The following is a 25,137-nucleotide window of genomic DNA, read 5'->3' on the forward strand; positions in this document are numbered from 1 at the left end:
TTTCTCCAATCCCCCAAACATGAGCCAAGGGGTAAGGGGTAAACAAATCTCTCTTTAATGGGAGCCACACTGGCCTTTTATGCAAGTCCCCAAGCAAGATGTACGCCCACATGGACCTTGCTGGGGACAGTAACACAAACTTAACAACCAATAACAGCAAGGTTACAAAGAGTGAAACTCCCAATACAAACATACAATCTCTCCTCCCTGCCTGGGAGATAATTGATTCAGATACTGCATTAACCCAATTATCTCCAGGCAGAAAAAAACACATATTTTACAATACCCCAAAAGTACCCCAAAAATACATAAAAGCCCCACAATTATTACATCCCTTGATAGCCCTGATCTGGGTGACCAATATATCCAAAAATCACCCAGATCAGTTTAGGGGTTCAGGAAGTCTATGGAAGTGTCCCATTTTGACCGACCGCACGCATGGTTTCATGCCCAAAACAGTTCCAAAGAATCAGGCTGTGTGAAATAACGTTTGAATTACCGAACAAAGCTGTTTGTGGATATAGTCTGTGTATGTCTCTTGTTCTGGGGCATCTTCTTACCGAACGCCGTTTGAATAGCCGAACATCAATGGAAGGTAACGTTTTAGTGGTGTTCGTGCCGTCGAGTGTCCAATTTGAGTTCCATGCACTCGACGACCAAACACTGCTGGATGCGTTTGACAAAACAAGATGACCACCGCCAGGTGGTCGAATGGCACTTCGAATGGCTTTGGGAGTTCGAAGTGCTATTTTGAAAGTTCAAATTAATCCTGTTACCAGTCCCAACAGGCACAAATAGTAAGCAGGGTTTAACACAGAGGCCTTAGTCACAGCTTCGTGAAACTAATCTACTTTATGGACTCTAAACTCCTGACTTTTAAGCGTGACAACACCGTAAGACTCTTGTCCTTCATTAAAGCAGCATTGCCCTCTTGTACACTGGAATACTAGCAGTGGAAATTCAAGTGACCTATCTACGGCCTTCCCAGTGGTGGAGGCGTTGAGAAACGGCCGATCTCGCGGTCTCCGACCTACCTGGAAGCAGAATCTTGGCGGTTGACCCCCATTATTCCTCCCCCCTGCCGGTGAGGGTTATCCCGGCACAAATCTACCTTGGGACCTGCTGCAGCAAGAGTTGGAAGCACAAATAAAAGGTGCATAGTCCCACCTAAAAGGCGGCCGCTTCATGTGCATCGAGCCAACTATCCCACAGCATGGTGGAGCTTGATCGCATCATTGGGGCTTTCTGGGCCAAGTTGGCCAACAGATTGCACAGTGCCACACAAGAGCGGATACCCGCTGACATACCCCAGCGACCACAAGACGAAGGTGATGCGCGGGAGGTCGGGCCGGCAAAGCACGCAGTGGGCCGGATACCAAATCGAAGGCCTAAAGGATGTGCGGATGGTGTCCCCTCTCCTCGGCTACTCCGCAAACCTCGGGAGCACTCTACTCGACATCACTGGGTCAAACAGCGGAACATCACTTTTGGCGCGAAGCATGAATCCAGGACTCTCCTTGTGCAGACAGTCAGGATGACCCTCGGGCGCACGGAAGGGATGCACGAAGACCTCTAATCTGTCTAATCTGTGGGACCCTGCTGAACCACTGAAGGGTGTGGGCTGACTGCATGGACTCTCTTTAGGGCACTAGGCCGCAGTCAGGGTGGATACAGTCACTCCACCGCATGAAGGTCCTAATGGCCTCTCTCTGTTAAAAAAGCATGCTTTGTAATTTTTACTAATTTTTTTATTTTTTATTTAAATTATTATTATTTTTTATTTCAATTTATTTTTATTTTACTTATTATTATTATTTATTTTCTTTATTCCTCATTTTAGTCAAATTTTATTTCCTTCTTTTATTTTTACACAGCACATATTATTGATAATAGAGATCATAATATAGGTTTCTTACATATCACCGATTAAGCTACCTTAAAGGACCACTCTAGTGCCAGGAAAGCATACTCGTTTTTCTGGCACTAGAGTGCCCTGAGGGTGCCCCCACCCTCAGGGACCCCCTCCCGCCCGGCTCTGGAAAGGGGAAAAGGGGTAAAACTTACCTTTTTCCAGTGCTGGGCGGGGAGCTCTCCTCCTCCTCTCCGCCTCCGTTCCTCCCCGTCGGCTGAATGCAAGAGCTGCGCGCGCATTCAGCCGGTCACATAGGAAAGCATTCATAATGCTTTCCTATGGACTCTTGCGTGCTCTCACTGTGATTTTCACAGTGAGAATCACGCAAGCGCCTCTAGCGGCTGTCAGTGAGACAGCCACTAGAGGAAATAGGGGAAGGCTTAACTAATTGATAAACATAGCAGTTTCTCTGAAACTGCTATGTTTATAAAACAATTACTTAACCCTAGCTGGACCTGGCACCCAGACCACTTCATTAAGCTGAAGTGGTCTGGGTGCCTCGAGTGGTCCTTTAACTGTACAAATTGCATCCTGCTTGCATGTCTATTTGTCTCTACCTATATTTTACCTTAATACCTGAGACAGTTTATGGCATGTTAAGTTTATTTAAATCTCATAAATTTGTGTAGCTCCGTAGAATGCCATGAAGGGGTTTTTGCGGCAAGCATTATGTTCATATACCCAGCAGCATTTGTATGCATGTAGCCAGTGTGCTTTTATTTTTGTAATCCTATGTTTTTATAATTTCTTATTGCACCCACTAGGCATGTGTTCAGATAGTCTATTACTCTAATCTCACACTGACACATATGCTTGCCTAATAATGTACCTGTTTATTATTTTCCTTTTTCAACATTCAGCAGTCATGTCTTACCAGCTTGCTTTAAACCTCATTTTCACATACCCACTCACATGCCTGCATAACTCACTTAGACCACATCTTATGTTTTGCTATACACTCTAGACATGTTTGACTACCCTGTGACCTAGCTACTTAACCTAAAAAAATGTGTGCAATGACCTTCTTTTTCCTTATACTTGTTCATGTATGTATTTTACCAATCTTGTACCTGATGTCGGGGCATGGCAAGAGCTTATGTTAACTATTTGCACCACAAAAATAAAGAATTAAAAAAAAAAAAAAAAATTGTTATACACAGATCTGCACACCAGTCTAACCATAAGACTCGCTTTTCCCACATAAATCTCAAATTTGCAGTGTTACTACTGCAAGGGATTCTGGATGGGCATGTGCAAATGAGTTAAATCTTTTTGAAGAATTACCTTTTTGCCTTATTATTCCATTTTAAACATGGATTTCTTGGAGTTTGTGTTTGCTACATACAGCAGCTTTAAAACACAAATTAGGAATAGATGCAAAGCCAGTGAGCCACTCTTGGACAGCTGTTTTGTTGTTAATGCAACTAGTCAGCATGAAGTTGATTAATGGCTTGCTATTGAGGCTTGACGTTACTTGCGAAGCACAAACCAAGAAAGTGACTTATTTCACCACTATAACTTTCTTGGTTTGTGCTCCACAAGTAACGCCAAGCCTCAATAGTAATCAACCTCATGCTGATGAGGGCTGAGGGGCCCATCAGGTGGCTCATGCACTTGGGTTATCCAATAAACATGTGCCATCAGGGGCCCAGTCGTGCACTGCAGCACTTTAGCAGCGCAACCAGACTCGTGTAATATCACTGCACTGGGGGGAAGTGAGATCCTGTCACTTTCTCTCGGCTAACACAGACCAAGCTACATAGTAGGGAATGGAGGAGGCAGAGGGCAAAACCCCTAACTCCCAACAACCCCAGCCTGCAGAAGCCACTATCCAGCACTCAAAAGGTTCCTACTTGAGGGTGGCTAACATTTTAACCTGTATATGTGTTTTTGTGTGTCTGTGTAACTGTATGTGTGTTATTGTGTGTGTCTCTCTGTATGTATGTTAATGTTTGTATCTGTGTATCTGGATGAGTGTGTGTATCTGTATGTCTGTATCTGTGTGTCATTGTGTGTATCTATATGTGTGTCAGTGTTGGTATCTGTATGTCATTGAGTGTATCTGTATGTGTGGCAGTATCTGTGTCTGTGCATCTGTATGTGTTTCAGTGTTTGTATTTGCGTACCTGTATGTGTCTCAGTGTTTGTATTTGTGTGTCAGTTTTTCAATGTTTGCATCTGTGTGTCTGTGCATCTGCATGTGTGGCAGTATCTGTGTCTGTGCATCTGTATTTGTCTCAGTGTTTGTATTTGTGTACCTGTATGTATCTCAGTGTTTGTATATGTGTGTCAGTTTGTGTATCAGTGTGCCTGTGTATCTGTATGTGTATATGAAACCAAGAAGCTGAACATGTATACATCATAGGGTGCTGCTGGGGCCAATTGATACAGCATACAAGATCCAGCGCACTCGCTTCACTAAACAGCAATTTAAAGTTTTACATAATGTAATAGTTTTACTTAAAAACACCCCACCTGGGGGGCGGGCCTATCCATCATGGCGGAGAGTCGTGTTTTCCATGAGCTCCAGCACAATCTCCACAAAACGAGCCAAAAACAACTCAAACAAGCGACACAACCGGCAGTATCGAACACCCACTGGTCGCCCACGATAAAGGGCACACAGCGGGCCACTCTGCTACCTGACTGGAGCCAGATGGAGCCACGAACGGCATCGCAGCCTAGTGTACGCCGGGCAGGGGAGGCGGCCGCTCCCCTGATCCGGAGGCGCCCTTGAGCTGCTAACCGCACAAATCAACCCTGCTGCCCCCCCCCCCCCCCCCCTGGACCGGCGGGGGTGATCTCGGTCCACCCTGGGGTGGCTATCCCAGATAAGCTGAAAAATGGAAAGTCGCCCACAAACGGAGGCCCACCTAAAATGGCGGATCCGACATGTGCCGACGACTCACTCGACAAACATGATATTCTTACATGACTTAACCTCCATTTCGAAGCATTCTGGAGGAAGCTGGAACGTAAGCTGAATCAAACCCCACCAACCTGGCCTCCTGCTCCCTCGAAGCGACCGCAACCCAGCGACCCACCTCAAACAGCCCGACGGTTGAGGCATCGCCCAGCACCAAAGACCATCTGAGCAGGGCACCAACGCAAACATGTCTGCCCAACACGTCGATGCTGCACCACACAGCGTTCCGGCAGAGACTTACCCCATGTACCCAGATCATGGGCCCCAGTCAGACCACACATCACTGCGCTCACGCCGGAGAAAGAAAGAAGCAGAGCCCCACATGGAAAAGCAGGGTGCAGCCGATCGGCACCAACCACACCTGTGGGATCACCGCATCACCCCAAGTCCCCGACACACCGACAACCAACAGAGCTCACAGGGCTACATGGACTCCCTAAGCCTCAACTCACATCCACACCCTGGGCTAGCACACAGCAAGGGCATCGACTGAAAGTGGCAGAACAACCCTCCGCAGCTCTGTTATCCACGCTGCAAGTCCCCTAACACCAAAGGACACAGACCCGCACTTGCCGAACTTACCTAGCCGCTCCCTGTTATCGTTATTGGTATAATTTAGATTTTTCGTTTCTGCCTCTCTTACTATTATCTTGATAAGATATCTAACACCTGTCTTTCCTATGGAGCATATAGGAGGTATCAGGACTTTATTTGGCCTAAAGCTGTTTCTTTTCGTGCAACAACTTGTAAATATGTTTTGAATGCTAGCAGTACACTACACTAAATATGATCCTACATGCAATATAAGTTCACGTTGTTTATGTTATAATTCATTGAACAATACTCATACTCATTAGCATAATTCATTGACCGATTAGGCCAGAGTAACACTTGCAACCAACGATTCCGTGTTTCACTAGGTCTAATGGTAATAGATTGCTTAACACTCAGCCTGCTCTAAACTTCAATGTGAATCGAGAGTCAAACACAGTTTAGGTGGCCTCTCTATAACTGCGCTCAGTCAGATACACTTAGAGGTATGACTGACTTGCTTGTCTCTGAATTACTATATAAGCTACTTAAAACTCGTCTGTACCTGTTACCTGTTACATAAACTGCACCAGCCTGTTTACCCGGCATAGCAATGCACTGCTGGAACATTTAGACTAGCTAACGTACAGATATAACCTGTCTATACCTCAACACTAGCCTGAATAACCACCCACACTCTGCTTACAGTATTTTCTTGTAAATAAGAAAACCACTATGCAAGGCAGCATTGTAACTACATTGTAAAAGAGAATCTAAAATTACAAAAATGTGCATATTTAAATGTAGGCTAATGTGGTTCATTGAAGCTTATACTGCATGCTGTTACTCCCCTACAAGACTCAATAAGCCTGCTTATAATGCCTACACAAATCGTACACTAGCTTGGTAGCCTACAAATGGGGACAACTATAAAAGCATACCTAGCCTAGCACTGTTAAGCGTTGACCTTTTTACTTTATTCTAATGACTTCACTGTTTATTTTTTTTTCAATTCTTTATTTATGTATCGACAGGCATTCAGTACGACATTATTGTTGGCTTACGCAGAAGCCTAGTCATCCGCTATTGCTCAAATGGTGTTACAGAAAGGAAGGTTAGGTTAGTAGCGTGCATAACATATATTGGTGATACCATTCAAGCGGCTTGCGCAGAAGCCATTGTTGTGGATTGTTTTGCTTTGCAAGTCGTGGGTTTTTCTTTTACTTTAAGTAAACAGGAAAATATATACAATAAAAGAACAAAATAGAAGAAAACTGGGGGTAAAGCTAGATGTATTACCCTGTATTGCACGAGTGAATATCTGTCTGTAAGTGAGTGCTAAAACGTCTTGATTCTATATCGTATTGTTCCCAGAGGGCCCATACCTTTTGGAATGTGTTGTTGGTGTTGCGGACCTGTGCTGTCATCTTGTCCATTAAATAATTGTCCCTGATTTTGGAGAGTACTAGAGAGATTGGGGGTACTTCGGGCTTAATCCAGTATTGTGCCAATGCTCTTTGAGCCGCTAAGTTAAGCATATTCAGTAGTCTTTGGTCATGTTTGTCTAGTCCCTCTGTTGGTCGTGACAGTAGGCACGCCCAAGGGTCTGGTGTTATTCGTCGTTGTAGGATTCTGGTGGTCAGATCTGCAATTTTTCCCCAATACTCTTTAACTCTGGTGCAGTGCCACCACATGTGGATATATGTACCTTTTTCTCCGCATAGCCTCCAGCAGGTGTCTGTGGGGCTCAGTTGCATGTGGCATTGTTTGACTGGGGTTGTGTACCAGCGCAGCATTATTTTGTATGCTTGTTCCTGTAGGGCTGTGCATATGGACACTTTTGCGTTTGCCTCCCAAATGTCTTGCCAGTCTGTCCCCTCTAGTGTTCGGCCTAGATCTGCTTCCCATTTGTCTGTGTATGTCTGTGTGCCCCATGTTCCTGATTCTAAGCATATATGGTTGTATAGTAGTGAAATTAATTTCGCTGGCATTTTTTCTTTTAAGCAGATTCGTTCAAAGAACGTAGTGGGTTTGGCATTTGCGGTTTTAACCTCTTTGGTTTGTGCGAAATCTCTCAGTTGAACGTATCGGAAAAAGTCGCGTGTTTTTAGCGGGGCAAGGGTTTGTAGGTGTTGGTAGGATACTAGTTGGTTGTCTATATACAAGTGAGTGTAGCACTGTAGGCCTGTGGCTTCTATGCCTTTAAAGTCTCTTGCCCTAAGTCCCGGTGGGAATACTCTGTTGCGTAGGACAGGGGTCATTGAGGACGGTAGGTCCGTGAGTTTGAATTTCCGTGCGACTTGGTCCCATAAGCTGATGGAGTTTAGAATGGCTGGGCATTCTGTCCGTAAGAGTGCTCTGTGTTCTATTGGTGTCCAGATGTGGAACTGTGGGAGGTTCGCTCCCGCCATGAGGGATTCTATGTCAACCCATCGGCGTTGATTTATTGGGCAGTGCCAGTGGGCGATTTGTGCTACTTGAGCTGCGGTATAGTAATGGTGGAGGTGGGGCATTCCCAGGCCTCCTCTCCATTTGGGATTGTATAGTATTGTCTTGGCTATTCTGGGTCGCTTTCTCTGCCAAATAAAGGCATCTACTGCCTTTTGTATGTCAGCTAGATCGCTCTTGGTGACTCGGGTCGGGAGTGCTTGGAATAGGAACAATAGTCGTGGTAGTAGGTTCATTTTTACAGAGTGTAGGCGACTTGTGATGTTTGTCCATCCAGTGACGGGTTTGTCCGTCCAGTTTTCTAAGTCGGTTTTAAGCCTAGTGATTAGGGGTGTGTAGTTGTGCTTGAATAATGTGTTGTGGTCTGTTGTCAGTCTGACGCCGAGATATGTGAGTGTGTCTGTGCTGGTTTTGATGTGGTATGTATATCTGGGGTTTATAATATTTTTTTATTTTTATTTTTTTGTTATGGGTGTTTGGAGCTAGTCTATGACCCCCCTGTCGTCCCGCCATTTTGGTTACCTAACCCGGAGTCCAGGTTTGCGAGGTGTGTAGTCCGTGAGGGATTGTGAGGCTCCCGCCTAGGATCTTAGGCGTGGCGGTCTGCTGCGTCTTTGACGGCGGTCCAGTCCGTGGGTATAGTGTTGAGTTCAGGGATGGTCTCCCGGGGTAGGGCAAATCCCGGCGGCGGTTCTATCTGCATGCTCCTTAGAAATTTTAGCGGGTCTGCTCCCGGCAACAGGGTGTAGGTAGCTCCAGACTTAAATACCACCAATTTAAAGGGGTGACCCCAGGTGTATCTGATCTCTCTCTCTTGGAGAAGTAGCGTCAGAGGCCTCTAATTCCGTCTGCGTTGAAGGGTGGATGGTGATAAGTCCTGGTATAAGTTGATTGTAGCGTTTTGGTAAGTCAGCTCGTTGTGTCTGGTATATTTAACAGGGATCGACCGATATTGATTTTTTAGAGCCGATACCGATACCGATATTCTGTGAACTTTCAGGCCGATAGCCGATATAATTTGCCGATATTCTGTACATTTACCATTTTGGAAAATAAAAAACTATTTCTAAAGGTAAATGCACAAAATATACATGCCACGTGTAGTGGATGCAGTGTGTTTAGACAGGGGAGCTGTGTATGTGTGTGTAGTGGATGCAGTGTTTGTGCAGTGTGTGTGTAGTGGATGCAGTGTGTGTGTAGTGGATACAGTGTGTGTGTATATAATGCAGTGTGTGTTTGTATAGTGTGTGTGCATATAATGCAGTGTGTGTTTGTATAGTGTGTGTGTATATAATGCAGTGTGTGTTTGTATAGTGTGTGTATATAATGCAGTGTGTGTTTGTATAGTGTGTGCATATAATGCAGTGCGTGTTTGTATAGTGTGTGTATATATAATGCAGTGTGTGTTTGTATAGTGTGTGTGTATATAATGCAGTGTGTGTTTGTATAGTGTGTGTGTATATAATGCAGTGTGTGTTTGTATAGTGTGTGTGTATATAATGCAGTGTGTGTTTGTATAGTGTGTGTGTATATAATGCAGTGTGTGTTTGTATAGTGTGTGTGTGTATATAATGCAGTGTGTGTTTGTATAGTGTGTGTGTATATAATGCAGTGTGTGTGTGTATATAATGCAGTGTGTGTTTGTATAGTGTGTGTGTATATAATGTAGTGTGTGTATATAATGCAGTGTGTGTGTGTATATAATGCAGTGTGTGTTTGTATAGTGTGTGTGTATATAATGCAGTGTGTGTTTGTATAGTGTGTGTGTATATAATGCAGTGTGTGTATATAATGCAGTGTGTGTTTGCATAGTGTGTGTGTATATAATGCAATTTTTTTTTTATATATTTAATTATTATAATTTATTTTTAGTTGTCCCCCCTCCCTGCTTGTTGCCTTGCCAGGGAGGGGGGATATGTTAATCCCTGGTGGTCCAGTGGCATTGGCTTAGCTGGGGGAGAGGAGGGAAGTGGGGTGGGCAGCAAGCCTTTACTCACCTCCCAGCAGCTCCTCCAGCTCCCCAGTGTAAATCTCGCAAGATCCGCGGCCGTCAGAGCTGCCCGCAGGTCTCGCGAGATTTACACTGGGGAGCTGGAGGAGCTGCTGGGAGGTGAGTAAACGCTTGCTGCCCGCCCCCCCCCCAGGACCGCCGGGCTTGTAATGAGTCTGGCGGTCCTGGGAGGTATTATCGGCAATATCGGTATCCCTATTGGCCGATACCGATATTGCCGAAAATACCGAATATCGGCCGATTATATCGGTAAAACCGATAATCGGTCGATCCCTAATATTTAATCACCGCTTCCTTTGTGGAATAATAGTGAAAGCGGATGATGATATCCCTTGGGGCCTGACCCTCCGCTCTGCGGGCTCGGAGTGATCTGTGTGCGTGATCTATCGCCCAGTGTGCATCCGGGAGGTCTGGTATTAAATGCTTAAAAGAATGCTCCATTTTGCTCACTAGGTTCCCTTCGGTTGGTGATTCAGGGAGACCTGGGAGCCGCACGTTGTTGCGCCTAGAGCAGTTGGCGAGGTCCTCTACTGTTATCTCCAGCTCGGTAATCTGTTGCTCCATCATCCTGGAGTGCGACACCACCGAGTTGTGGGCACGTGTGACTTGCTCCATCTTATCCTCTAGGGCAGCCGTCCAGGCGCCCAGCGCTTGGATTTCCGCCTTTACCTCTCTGGTGCTGTTAGAAATTTCGTTAGCTAGGAAGTTTCTGACCTCCTGCAGTTTTGCTAGAATGTGTGTGGAGTCCCCGATTTGGGTTTCAGGTATGTCACTGCCCGTTGTGGAGGCTGGGGATAGGGATCCGTGAGGGCTGCGCTGGCGTCCATCTTGAGTAGCCTGTCTGCCTCGCGGTGTTGTCAGCATTTCGGCCACCGTTTTGCCGGTTTCTCTCCTGTCCCCTTTTTTTTTTTGGTGCTCTGCTTCGCTCCAGAGTATGTGCCTGGCATTGTTGAGTATGTTCAGCTGCAAACTGAGTCTCGATGCTCGTGGCTGGTGCTAGATTGAGAGTGGATTTTGTGGAGCCCTGGAACTATGCGGCCATCACGGTCGGCATCCAGACCACGCCCCATGACTTCACTGTTTAGCCAATCTGATGATTGTTATAATTATATAAAACTGTGAGATTCCTCATGCCACTGTTCAATTTAAGTACATTCTCAGACACGCTGTTGTGGCGTATGTCATTGCTATGTATAACGTGCACAACAAAAATAAAGAATTAAAAAAAAAAACACCCCGCCTAGGCAAAAAAATTATGGGGGTTTAGTTACTGTATATGATCACACATTGCATATGCCTGTACAATTTCAATGTACACTATTCTTAGCAGGTCCTACTGTAGCAGCCTAATGCCTGCTCTTATGAGATTAAGCCACTTACTTGGGAAATGCTTCATCCTGGGATTTTCTGCAGGCCAAGGTTAAATAGGGCCTTTCAATGAGGCACCTGTGACAGGGAGGGTGAAAAACCAGGGAGTTGGGAGAATTGGGCAGACTGGATGGGCCAAATGGTTATTATCTGCCGTCACATTCTATGTTTCTATGTTTCTTTTAGCATACTAGAGTGGGACATGCCAAGAATGGGGTATATACATGCATACTTTGCTCTGCTAAACACAACCCTGCAAGGATGTGCAAGTGGTGGGTCCCCAGCTGTCAAAGCAATGTTAATTCTTGCACCAGGGCCCTCTCTACTTCCGCAAGTGATTATTACTATTAACTGACACCATGCATTGTAGCTGTATTGGAAAGCAATCACACCTTGTAACACCCTGTGATATCAGTGTAGCTCTGTGACATTCATGTCTCAGCCTACCGTAATGTAGTGGGAGTTACAGTCCCAGGCAGCAGTTGCATTTTAGTTAAGTCCTTTTCCAACAAATGACATAAGGAGAAAGGAGCTGTGGAGGCAAAACAGCAGGATGGAGTGGCCCGATCACATTGTGATATTATAAGTTCAACAAGTGGATATTTTAGATTTAAAATAGCATATAGGAATAAATAATGTTTTTTTTTTTTTTCAACTCTTTGAACAAAGATTTATATCTTCTACTCATTTTTAACTTTTAATTTAAAAACGTTATTAAAACTATGTTTTTTGGTGAATAAAAATAAATATTATTTGTGTATATTTAATTAATATTTGCCTTCTAATAAAAAAAAGAAAAAAACACCTATGACAATATTATTAGGTAATCTTCAGTACACTATATGTTTGTGACCAACCCAAAGATTTTAAACAATATTCAAGTCTGGGGAAAAGGCCATTGAAGTAATTCATGGTGGAGTTTGACGTATACTTTGGATTGCTGTCATGTTGAAATATCAAACCTGTTTCCAGCTTCAGTTTATTCCCTGACTGTGGGATCATCTTCCCTAATTTTGATAAGTAGTAGAATTCAGCATTCCTTCTACCTTTTAATTCCTGCACCAGTGTTACACATAAAACCCCAAGGCATAATAGATCTACATATATGCCTAACTGTAGATACGGTTCTTTTTTCTTTAAATGCTTCTCTTTTGTATTTCCAAACATATATGTGGTTATTGCAGCCAAGGAGCACAGAGTATCTTCATCAGATCACAGTACTTGGTTCCTCTGGCTCAGTGGCTATTTTGTTTTTGCAAAGAAAGGGCATAGAAAAAGAACCAAACAACAAAAAAATCAAAACGCCTAATTTAAAGCAGGAGGCAGAGAAGCAATGAAACTATTGGACAAGAGATCATCAGTCATGATCATCTTGGCTAGAGCAGATTGAGCTGCATCGAGAAGAATATCCCAAATTATAAGAAATATATATCTTTTAAACATTGAAGTGTTATTTTAGCTACTTAGCAAATCAACAGTAAGAATGGATAGATGGAAGGCAGTATGGATTCCCCACTCCTTATTAATATATTCCTTTGAAAGGAGAGAAAACTAAATGTATTTAGGTTAAAAATTCTCAGATTTTACTATTAACATGACGTAAAGTCATGATTTTATTAAAGACACGGAGGCTCCTATTATGCATATCTCTTTCTTTATTACTCTCAGCAGCAAAGATAGAGAAATATAAATATATCAAAATGAAAGAGAAAACTGCATAGGCACACAGGCAACCAATCACAAAACAGAGGAAGTGACTATAAAAGGCCTGTGTCACCCACAATCCCCCTCTTTCTTGCGAACCGAAGACCAGGAAACATGAACCGACATCACACACCGGTAAGAACAGGAACGGCAACAAACCGAACTCCAAGCTACAAAAGAGAGAGAAATATGGTAAAATCCAAACTCCAAACTGAAACTCACCAAATAAATTCGTCAGTAGCAGTCTAGGAAAACCAAACCTACAATAGAGACAATTACCATTAGAACCAAAACCATGAAAAATTGAAACTCCCTCAGTAAATATACACAATAAACACATACAATAAACAGACTGGATTGCCACATACCTGTAAGTCCAACAGCATCTCATCCCAAACCCAACATCGGGAGGGTGGGCGGGAATAATACTCGCCTCCGTGTCTTTAATAAAATCATGACTTTACGTCATGTTAATAGTAAAATCTGAGAATTTTATTAAAGACACGGAGGCTCCTATTATGCAAGTTCAAAGCTGAGCCACCATATGAGATGCAATGTGATTAATCGGTCTGGAATATGGAGTCACGAAACTCAACACTCGCCACTGGAGAACAGCCTGGAGTGAATCCTTCAAACGACAACCGCCCTCCAAGGCCTCGGATGTCATACTCCCGTGTACCAAGTGGGATGTAACAAACGACCTGTCGATACCAGCCAACATAGTAGACAGGAAACTCATCTTGCCAACGTAAGAGTGGACACCCATTGGATGGGGAGCGTTGAAAGGAAAGAAACAAAGTGCACCATCCGGAAAACGTAGTGGCTGTGTAACCTCCAGGTAAGTTCCCAGACACCTCACCGGCCATATCGTCAAAAACGTCCTGAACGTATGGTAAAAATTTAAGCTTCAGGTGACTAGTAAAGTGCATCCGCTACATAGATGATCTACGAAGGTTGTTGACCGACTAGGAAAAACACAAATCCAGGGTTAGATACGGAAAAACCAGTGGTAGTCCCACACATCAACCGGACCACACTCGTCATGTTGACCTAAGGCCGGTCGATTACCTGCCATCCATGTTTTTCAGGGGAGACGGGGAGTTGATCGCAGAACGGCCAAGATAATCCAAACGTCCTGAAAGGAGTCACGTCATCCGATGTAGGAGGTCTTGATCCACGAAGTGCAGTCCCATTCGGTCTAGAAGGGTTCCGAACGCTTGGAATCAAACCTGGCAAATCATCGCCATTCTCAGTAATCGAGGGGACCATGGATGCGATCTTCACAGAGCAGCAATCAATACCAACGCGACCCAGTGCTGGGCCAAGTGCAAGAGCCCGCGAGCAGCCAAATCGAACGGAGGGAATGCATACATCCAAACATCCGATCAATCCAGAACGAACACGCCAATCGCTACAGATGCCGGGTATCTCCTTCCAGACGTAAAAACCTCAGTAACGAGGTGTAAAGGCAAGGTGCCAATAGGTCCACCTCCAACCGCTTCCACAACCGTTATAAACCGAGAAAAAACGCAGAAGCGTGTATGCGCCAGTCCCCATAAACTCTTGAATAAACGTGAAGTCCCAGTGAAACGTGTTCTGCTGTCACCGAGACTCTGAAGACAAAATTCACCAGAATCCGTATGCTACGATTAGCCACGTGTGCGCTATGTGCCCCTTAGCTGGTCAATGGAACCCATCGCCGACATATAGCCCAATCAAAACATAATGCAGTCGTACGTGCGACCGGGCGATACCGCGAAAACAAAATGTTCCCGCCAAGATTTACAATAGTCAGAGAGCAACATCTTCTCGATTTTGGACCACTAGTCTCTGGAAGAAAAGATTCACGGCTCACAGAGGGTCCCGCTGATCCAGGTCCACCTATGAGCCAAGCCTTGAATCAGATAGATCCTGGACCCGACGTCCAACTCCCGCCTTGCCACATAACAGTGACCCGGACAGAGATAGAAAAAATCCTACCGACTTGAAGGGTGGTCCTGGAGACGTAGCCTGGGTGGAAGCCATTGGCAGGTCTGGCACCCTCACTAAATGCCTGACCACCATGACCATAGTTCTAAAAGTCTACATGACAAACTTCATAATGGCTTAGATCTCGGAGCCCGGAAGGAACGGGAACAGTCTGATAGAGTTCCACCATGAAACCAAAGAAAAACTCCACCGACCGTGAGGACTACAGAAAAAACTGGCTCCTAACCGCTCATAAATCAATGGAAAACTCCGAAGCATCGTGATCGGACAGTTGACACGCAACCGTAACTGGTACCTGGACAGGGATATGACCAGGGCGTTCTCCAGGTAGACATTCAGACGGGCATCCCCCGTACCTCTTGGTGGGACATCCAGAAGCCGATGAGAGACCTAACAGTAGCCCTAGCAAAAAATCCTGAACGTTTCCTTGCCAGGCAAAAAACGGAGAAAAACACCCGTATTCCGTGTTCATAGTAACCATAACAATTCCAGATGGGCCAACCAAACCGAACTCCTAGAAATGATCCCGGGGGCAGTGGATGCCCATCAGTGGAAGTGGTGGTACCAAAGGGAAAACAAAGAGAGGTCGGGGAAGTAGAGCGGGGCGAAAACCCTTCCCCATCATTTAGGTACCAAGACTATACAAGTCTGAAGCTTGGCAACCACAGGGTAACCCTCGAATCTTCCCTAAGGCGAGCAGGTCGTGGATCTCTGTGGAGAGTCACGATACCTGTCCCCCTGACAGGCAAGCGCAATGGGGCCAAAATGCCAACAGGTAAAGACAGAAAAAAAACACTAGACGGTAGCTCCGCACCGCTCAGAGAAACTACGAGGGCAGCATCTTTAGCAGAAACTGGGCCAAACCATGAGGAGGAGGGGAACATAGGGTATCCACCAGAAGGGAGTCCGCCCGACGAGTAACCACGGGGTGGCAGGGGCTAATATATTCTCCCCCTGGATGGGGAGGAGTGGAGTCCAGAGTTCGTGGAAATCCCGCATAGGGAGTAAGGAGCTTGGCATTCTCGGAACGAGTCCCGTAAATCACGACCAGACGGGCGGCTCCCGTCACGCCCGGCCCCACCAAAACCATTTCTATTTACTTGGGGCTTAGCAATCACCGTGAACGTCTTCACGTAGAAAAACCCCAGTTCCTTGACAAAAAATCTGTACCTGAACAGCCTCCCTTCGGCTTAGGGCCGGTATGGATATGGCCATATTCGCCAATCAAGGGAAACCTTCAAGGAATCGCCTTCTGGCGTCCGGTCGTCACGACCATAGTAAACTTGCCAATAGTGCCAATAGGTGATGCACCCGGGCGTTCATATTCCCCGCCGTAGCGGAATCAAGTAGGACATACATTTCGTACGGGGGAAAAGGGACCCACCGCTCTCATAAGCAAATTCTGAAATACTCCAGGGAGGAGCCCAGAGGGATCAAGGTATCAGCCCGACTCGTTAAAGAGAACGGGGCGTACCCAGAGGGCCCAAAAGGGGTTCAACCCCTAATACCCGTCCTAGCGGGAGCACCTGAGAAGGTAGTAGCCCCAGTAGGGGTCGCCATGGGAAGGCACCTACCATAACCACATAATCCTACTCCTCACTCCGGTCGGCAACCGACCTCTCAGTACGGTGTCTAGCCCGTATCCACATTGGTCTTTTTAGCCCCACCAAGGGCTCTTATGCGCGGTGGGAGCGCGCCATCTTTGACCGCCTCAGCTAGTCCATCATAGCAGGCAGGACCTGCGTCAATGAGTGGGAGTCATGAGGTGATAATCCTTCGCCGTAGCCTTATGGGCCCCGGGCGAGGCGAGGCAGCGGGGGGGGGGTCCCATACCCAGTAGAGCAGAGGTAGCCGCAGGGGGCATTAAGGGAGTCGCGTCAGAAATACTGGGAAAGCGAAGACGACTCCGCACCCAGGATAGAGATAAAATTCATGGCATGGGATACGCCATATAGGAGACTATTAATGTCTGACAGTCAGTTCCGCTGCCCCTGAGGAAAATCATTAAAACGGCACTCTGGCCCATCACTCTCAGCCATCATAGGGAGAGGGTTGTTATGTAAAACGAAAATTGCATTGTCCATTAGATAAAAACAGACATGAGAAACTGCAATAAAATATAAAGGGAATACATAATCATCTAAAATAAATAAAATAAATATTCAGAAAGATCAGGTCCCTCTGGGAAGAAAAAACAACTAGTAAAGTAAAGGCTCATGTGATCTGTACCCATACATGCAATTCCCATCATTAAATATGGCAAAATACAAAATCAGAAACAGGGAGGTAGTAGGAGAAAAACTGTAAATACACATTAAGAAACTAAAAGCATAAACCTAGCAGGACAGGGTTGAGTAACCCATAGGAGAAAAGAAAACGGTTAATTAGGCATAATAAATAACATTAAACATTACATTAAACAGAGTACCTGAATGGTGGAGCGCCCAGGAAAAGAAGAAGCCTCAGAGGCCGACAGAGCAAGGGGAGGACGGCCGGGCAGGAGGAGAGGGAAACCCAGGAAGCCTGTAGGAAGATCGCGGTAAAACCGCAATCCAAGATGGCCGCCGCACGAGGTATAAGCACCTCGGGAAAAACAGAAAAGTGCAGGGGAGGGACGCGTGTATGGTACACATGCGGTCCGACCCGTCTGCACCCAGGGAGCCACCGTCGCGAGGGGCGGAGGCATGCAAACTCCTCTCCGACTGCAGCACCCAAGGCCACCCACCAGGAGGCCACCCAGCGAGAAGAGGAGAGGGTAGGAGAGGGCGAGGGCGGCGGGGAAAAAACCGACCGGCCGGCAGGGGAGAAAACTAAGCAGGGCACACCACGCAGGCACAGGAAGGGGCAAAGGTAAGCAGAAGCCCCAGAATAAACATAAATCACAGAAAAAACAATCAAAGAAATGCAATAAATAGCACATCAGAACAGAGAGTGAACAAGGAGTACTTATCTGGTCTGAGAGCAGCAAAGAAAGAGGGGGATTGTGGGTGACACAGGCCTTTTATAGTCACTTCCTCTGTTTTGTGATTGGTTGCCTGTGTGCCTATGCAGTTTTCTCTTTCATTTTGATATATTTATATTTCTCTATCTTTGCTGCTGAGAGTAATAAAGAAAGAGATATGCATAATAGGAGCCTCCGTGTCTTTAATAAAATTCCATGTTAAAATAATTGGGTAATATAGAGTGGTTTAACCTTTTTCATACAGCCTACAGTATTGATTTTGTATATACTATTTTTTCCTCTGACATTTTACTTATTGAGCTTAACATCTCGCTGACATTTTATAATATATATAATATTGTGGTTGTCATTGTAATGCAATATTCATATAATTTATCCATATAGTTGCGTTGTTGGCGATTCAAATTCCACTGCATCTTGCACCTGTATTGCTGGCTTCACTGGAAATGGGACTCACTGTACAGGTAATAACAGCCACTCTGTTTCGAACATCTTTATAGGACATTTTCAAATGTTTTCTGTGTATCATTGTTAAAAGAAAACAACATGCAATTTCAAATGCATTTCAAAATAACTTTATTCAGTAAGATTCGGAAGGATAGATTAGCTTTCCTCCTTTCCACTCTTCATCAACTATCATCTCACTTCACCTAAAAAATCTGCAACCTTCAGCTAACCCTGGAAGTCAATTTCTTCACCAAGTATTAAACCACCCTTCTCCCCGAAACTCCCTCAATCGATAGGTTAACAGAGCAATATAAAATGGGGTGAGAGCATGTATAAGAAGTGGCAATCATCAATGGTCCTTCTCTAAGGAAAAGAAAAAGGGGAGGGAGAGGAAGACACTAGTCATCAAATGTTACCTTGGGCTCGAGACCTGGGTGTTTTTTGAATGTGACAATGTCCCCGTTCCTTCTCCTTTGATTCATGTTACCACACATCTCAGTTTTTAGTTGAACACTGTTTTTGCTGCTATCCAGATATCTTCAAAATTATAGTAATAACTCTACTTCTTCCATGGTCCCGAACTACCTGCAAGCTTCCAACCAATCTCTCTTTTCTTTTTTCCTTCAGTTTTTCAAAGTTATTAGAGTCTGTTCTGCACAAACACATTTTGCTACATGTATACTATTTCAGGTCCATTTAAATAACTGAGTTTTTTGTTACTTTTGTTACTTCTGCAATGGCCATTAGTTTAGCAACTTCAAAGCCAACCTCTTCAATCAATTCTAAGTTCCTCATTCACATTGCTGTTTCCAGCTAAAGGCAAAATCTCTACTGAAATAGGAGGGGGTATTCTTGTTAATCTAGGCAAACTAACACAGATAGGGAACACATGGGGTGGGCTGTAGATCTGTAATATGGCTATGCAATACCCCTCAACCTCAAAAAAATGAAAAACTCAGAAAAGTGCTCTCAAACTCCCATTACTCTTGGGCAGCAGAACATGTTATAGTATTCATCAACCCAAATGAATTAAAAAAAAAAAAGTTACTTGTGCACTATTCCAAATCAGAAATTCTCAGTGCCATGGTGGTTGCCATTAAAGAGTGTGTAAAGCAATCTTTATATATGTACATGTTTGCATGTTCAATGTGCTATTTTACCTCCTACCCTTCAAGTGTTATCGTTGCATAAACTATTGTTTGTCTGTTTGTTTTTCTCCTCATTCTCCAATCTTATATTTAAACAAAATATGGAAGATGTCTATTTTCTTCTTTTTTTTCTACTGACCTAATTAGATCTGTGTACTATTTGTTCTTAAGTTTCTTGTACCCATGTATCACAATTCATGATTGAATTGCATGTGTCATGTTGTTTCAAAAAAAAGCACTAAACTTTATAAAGGAGGCTACTTAAGGCATGCCAAGAAATTCTGTTTGGCCAATAAAAATACCCTCCAGACTGTTGGCCCCCCCAATAGAAGTGTGATGTATTACCTGTTGTCTGCTGGGCACCGCTCTCTGTCTGCACTAAAGCTTACAGAGAGCTGAAAGCACTCTCTCATTGAGCTAATCTGACAGTGCAGGGCATTTCAATGCTTTAGAAACATTTGTATATTTAAACTGTAATGTAACACAGGGCCCTAGACTTCTACACCCTACTTCCTTGAGATTTAAGGAACACTCCACTCCCCCAATACAAAATAAATAAAAATCACTATAGAAACATAGAATGTGACGGCAGATAAGAACCATTCGGCCCATCTAGTCTGCCCAATTTTCTAAATACTTTCATTAGTCCCTAGTCATATCTTATAGTTAGGATCAGTGGTGTATCCTGGTTTTGTGCTGCCCTAGGCAGGACAAAACTCAGGCGCCCCCCTCCCGCCCGCGCCACCCCCATCCAACCCTTCCCCGGGCCCCCACCACCCCCACCCTTCCCGCCCCGCCTTCTAAATACACACACACACACATTCACTTACAGATACGCATACACTAGCTAACAGAAACACACACTCGCTAACAGAAACACACACACACACTTACAGACACACACTCACTAGCAGATACACACACACTCACACTAACAGACACACACACACACACACGCACTAACAGACATACACACTAACAGACATACATACACACACACTAACAGATACACACTAACAGACATACACAGACACACTAACAGACATACACACACTAACAGACATTCACACACTAACAGACATTCACACACTAACAGACATACACACACACACTAACAGACATACACACACACTAACAGACATACACACACACACTAACAGACAGACACACACACACTAACAGACAGACACACACACACTAACAGACAGACACACACACACTAACAGACAGACACATACACACACACAGACATACACAGACACACAGACAGACAGACACACACACTAACAGACAGACACACACACACTAACAGACATACACACACACACTAACAGACATACACACACACACTAACAGACATACACACACACACTAACAGACATACACACACACACTAACAGACATACACACACTAACAGACATTCACACACACACACTAACAGACATACACACACACACTAACAGACATACACACACACACACTAACAGACATACACACACACACACTAACAGACATACACACACACACACTAACAGACATACACAGACACACTAACAGACAGACACACACACACTAACAGACAGACACACACACACTAACAGACATACACACACAGACACACTAACAGACACACACACTAACAGACAGACACACACACTAACAGACAGACACACACACACTAACAGACAGACACACACACACTAACAGACATACACACACAGACACACTAACAGACACACACACTAACAGACAGACACACACACTAACAGACAGACACACACACTAACAGACAGACACACACACACTGACAGACATACACAGACACACTGACAGACATACACACACAGACACACTGACAGACACACACACACTAACAGACATACACAGACATTCACACACACACACATACTCACTCACTCATATATTTAACACATTTTTATTTTTATTTTCAATTTACCCCCCCAGCCTCCTTACCTTTGGGAATGCTGGGGGGTCCTATTTCTCCCTGGTGGTCCAGTGGCTGCTGGGAAGTGCGTGCGGGCGGCCGGCCGGACGGCGAGGGAGCACTTCCTCTGAGCTGTCTGCTCAGCTCCCTCGCGCGCCGCACAGTGAGGCTGGGAGGCGGAGCCGGAATATGACGTCATATTCCGGCTCCCAGCCTCACTGTGCGGCGCGCGAGGGAGCGGAGCAGACAGCTCAGAGGAAGTGCTCCCTCGCCGGCCGGCCGCCCGCCCGCCCGCACGCACTGCCCAGCAGACCGCCCAGACGGCATGTCAGTTAGCCGCAAGGCTAACAAGGCATTTGCCCTGGGCGTTTGGGGGCGGCTTTTTTTGCCGCCCCCTGGAAAATGCCGCCCAAGGCAAATGCCTTGTTTGCCTCGCGGCTAATACGCCCCTGGTTAGGATAGCCTTATGCCTACCCACGCATGCTTAAACTCCTTTACTGTGTTAACATCTACCACTTCAGCTGGAAGGCTATTCAATGCATCCACTACCCTCTCAGTAAAGTAATACTTCCTGATATTATTTTTAAACCTTTGCCCCTCTAATTTAAGACTGTCCTCTTGTTGTGGTACTATTTAGTAGATATACCCCAAATGAAAACATGCATGCATTTAAATATGCTTCTTTCATTGGAGCTATATCTAAAACAGCTTGCAAAAACTGCAGATCTCTTCTAACCCCGCCCAAACTTTTTGTGACTGTCCAATCACAGACTTTTCAATACAGCTCAATGCAGCTCTTGGCAGATGCTCTGGGCAATTACTGCCTCTTGAGCTAAGTGCAACTAAGCTAACCAAACCAGGAAGTAACAGGACCTGTTGTCTGCTTGAAAAGCCAGGGGGTTTAGCCAGTATAATTTATAAAAGTGTAAATTTTTATTGCAATCTGCACTTTTTGCAAAATGAAAAAAGAGGACACACTCTTCACAAATAAAACATTACAGCAAGCTACTTTGAGGGTCTGGAGTGTCCTTTTAAGTTGTTATGCCCTGAGTGTTACATAGGCTGGAAAGAGACATACATACATTAAGTTCAGACTTTCCTTTTCGTTTCTGACAGTGTGTGACAGTCTAACCTCCCTTTGACCATCCCGGGTCCCCTTTTCCTCAGCAGACAGCATATAATCCTCCCAGGCAGAACATAGACACTGGCATAGCATAACCCCCCACATATGAGCCGAGCCTTAATACTGGGTAGGACTCAATTTTAATGGCACACAAGCATCATTTTTATACAGTTTACAAACTCCTCCTCTGAGCCTGAGAGATAATTGAGTTAGAGGATGGGCTAAGCTCAATTATCTCCATGACAGAAAAATACAGTATTTTTAAAACACCCCAAAAGTACCCCCAAAATACAAGAAAACCCCACAAAAGTTACATCTCTGAATACCTGGCATCTGGTTGAACAATATATTTGCAAATCACCCAGATCCGTTTGGTACTTTGTCTGTACCATCGCAGAGAAGTTTTGACCGGTCTGCCATGATGAGTATGCCGAAAACAGTTCCAGAGGAAATGTGTCAAGAGCTGGTCTCTGTTCGTGGGGTTTTTGCATGAAAGCTATAGGAGCTAGACAAACACTGGTTCATGGATAATGTTCCCCTTGTGCGGTAGTTCATAACTACCGAACGTCGTCCATGAGCACGAAATAGTATGCGAATGAGTCGTGCGTGGAAGTAGACCGGTGTTCGGGAGAGTGCCTGGCTGAAATCAGTTCCAGGCACTCGAAGACCAAGTCCCGCTGAGAGTGTTCATGCGTTAAGATGGCCGCCATCCATTGTTCTCACCACGTGCGTTCGTATGCACGAGATGGCGGACACCCAGTAAAACATTCGACGGAACCTTTTTGATGTGGTTTCACTAATGGATACATAGTGTCGGTTAGTTTAATTGGTGTTCCAGGGGGGTCTCCATTCGGGTATGTAACGGACCGTTTCACTTACAAGAGGATAAAACCCAGTTTAGGCGATAATCCCCTTTCCAGATGCACAGGCAGCTACGGCAAACACCATTCTCCCGACTGGAACCACACGAACACTGGGACAGCTGAACAAGAAAAGCAGACATCGGCTTACACTCCTGGCAGTCAGCAAACAATCCCATTCCCCCAAAGAACGAGACGACACATCGCTTTGAGGGTTAAGCAAGAACTCTGGACTGGGACACCCAGTCTGGCTTTTATTACAAACAAGTACATACAGGACACTCCCAGGGGGAGGATGAATTTAACCAATCACATGGATGTACCTCCCACACATTTCCTCCCCTTAGATTAGCACTTAACATAATTATACCGTACACCCTTTTCCCCAATTCCTGGATGTACCCCAAATACATATGCTACACCTCCAAAACAGGTATCCCCTGATAGCCCTTATTCAGGGGGACACCATATCCAAGAATCAGGTCATTCGGATGAATGGTTCGGGAGATATGAGGTTCCAAAGATTTGACCGACCGCATGGGTAAAGTATCCGAAAACAGTTCCATGCATTTTGGCCCTGCGGTCGGTCACAAACAAGGGAATGAAAACAGACGAATTGCCTGTGTTATAGAGCCTGGAGAGGGTTTGAATGAATTCCCTTGTTTGTGGGGTTCTTTCTACCGAACGGCTGGTCATTCGGTAGTTTTTATACGAATTTCTGGAAGTATGGAGGTCTCAGCGGTGTTTGCCTAGTCAAGTGTCCGATTTTAGTTCCAGACACTCGACGGCAAAACACCGCTGTTCGGTAGTTTAAGATGGCCGCCGCCACGTGTTTGTTTCCCGAATGGCGGCCACCCAGAGGACACATAATACATTACATGGATTGCCAATTACCTGTTTGCAACATTGTTGCAAACGGTAATTGGAGGCACACTTAGTCCTGGGTGGTCTGGTTGTTCGGTAGTTTCCTCCATACAATGAATGGAGTGATTCTACCGAACAATCAGATGAATGCTGTACTTATATATAACCCAGGTTAACTGCATACAAAAATACATACATGACATTAAAGTATTAAAGGCAGGATTACTGTACTACGCTCCACAGTCTTAAAGGTACAGTAGTCCCAAAAGTTCCAATATGTCCATCGCTGCTTTTAAAGGGCCAGCAGCAGCAATACAAATTATTACATGCCCAAATATAGTTTCTAAAGTGCAACACGTCCAGGGGCCATAGTCAGCGGGCAGGAGGCCAGCAGCCAGGCCTCTCCAGTTCACAGTGGCGAAGCTGGTTTCGCCACATTTCTCCCCTTTGCCAATTAGACTAACAGGGTACCTGACTTTCTGCCGGTCAGTGCCCTGGTTAGTCCAGCAACCCACCCACAAAACAGAAATAACAGAGCAGCCCACCCACACTAGCCGGTTACTACATCTGGGTGAGGAAGGATTTTGTCCAAGTTCTGGTGTTTCACCACTGCTGGGTGGAAGACGGGTAGGCTGCCTTGGTGGGTTGCTGAGGGGGCAGAGACCAGCGGTACTCTGTCCTGTTGCCAGCACTACCACGGGAGTAGTCTGGTGGGCGCCTGGTTGCTGGAGACTGGCTGTCTCCCCTTTAGGTGCACACCTCGACTGCTGGAGGGGGAGACCGACTGTCTCCCCTTTGGATCCATCACACTGAGGCTGGGGAACAGGACCGACCGTCCCTATCCCTTGTGCTGTAAGTGCAGAGACTACGGTCCCATCTGCACAGTTGTGGGGCTTAA

At 45.2% G+C, this 25,137-nt stretch overlaps 1 protein-coding gene across 1 annotated transcript in view; it reads left to right on the top strand.

Moving 5' to 3' along the window:
• Positions 1-25,137, top strand: part of STAB1 (stabilin 1) — a 426,801-nt gene that overhangs the window by 229,235 nt on the left and 172,429 nt on the right. The window contains exon 41 of the mRNA XM_063426973.1: positions 18,236-18,315. Within this exon, the coding sequence (XP_063283043.1) occupies positions 18,236-18,315 (80 nt within the window). The remainder of the gene's footprint in view (positions 1-18,235; positions 18,316-25,137) is intronic.

The sequence above is a fragment of the Pelobates fuscus genome, chromosome 7 (assembly GCF_036172605.1).
Source record: "Pelobates fuscus isolate aPelFus1 chromosome 7, aPelFus1.pri, whole genome shotgun sequence".
In the NCBI taxonomy this organism is placed as follows: domain Eukaryota; kingdom Metazoa; phylum Chordata; class Amphibia; order Anura; family Pelobatidae; genus Pelobates; species Pelobates fuscus.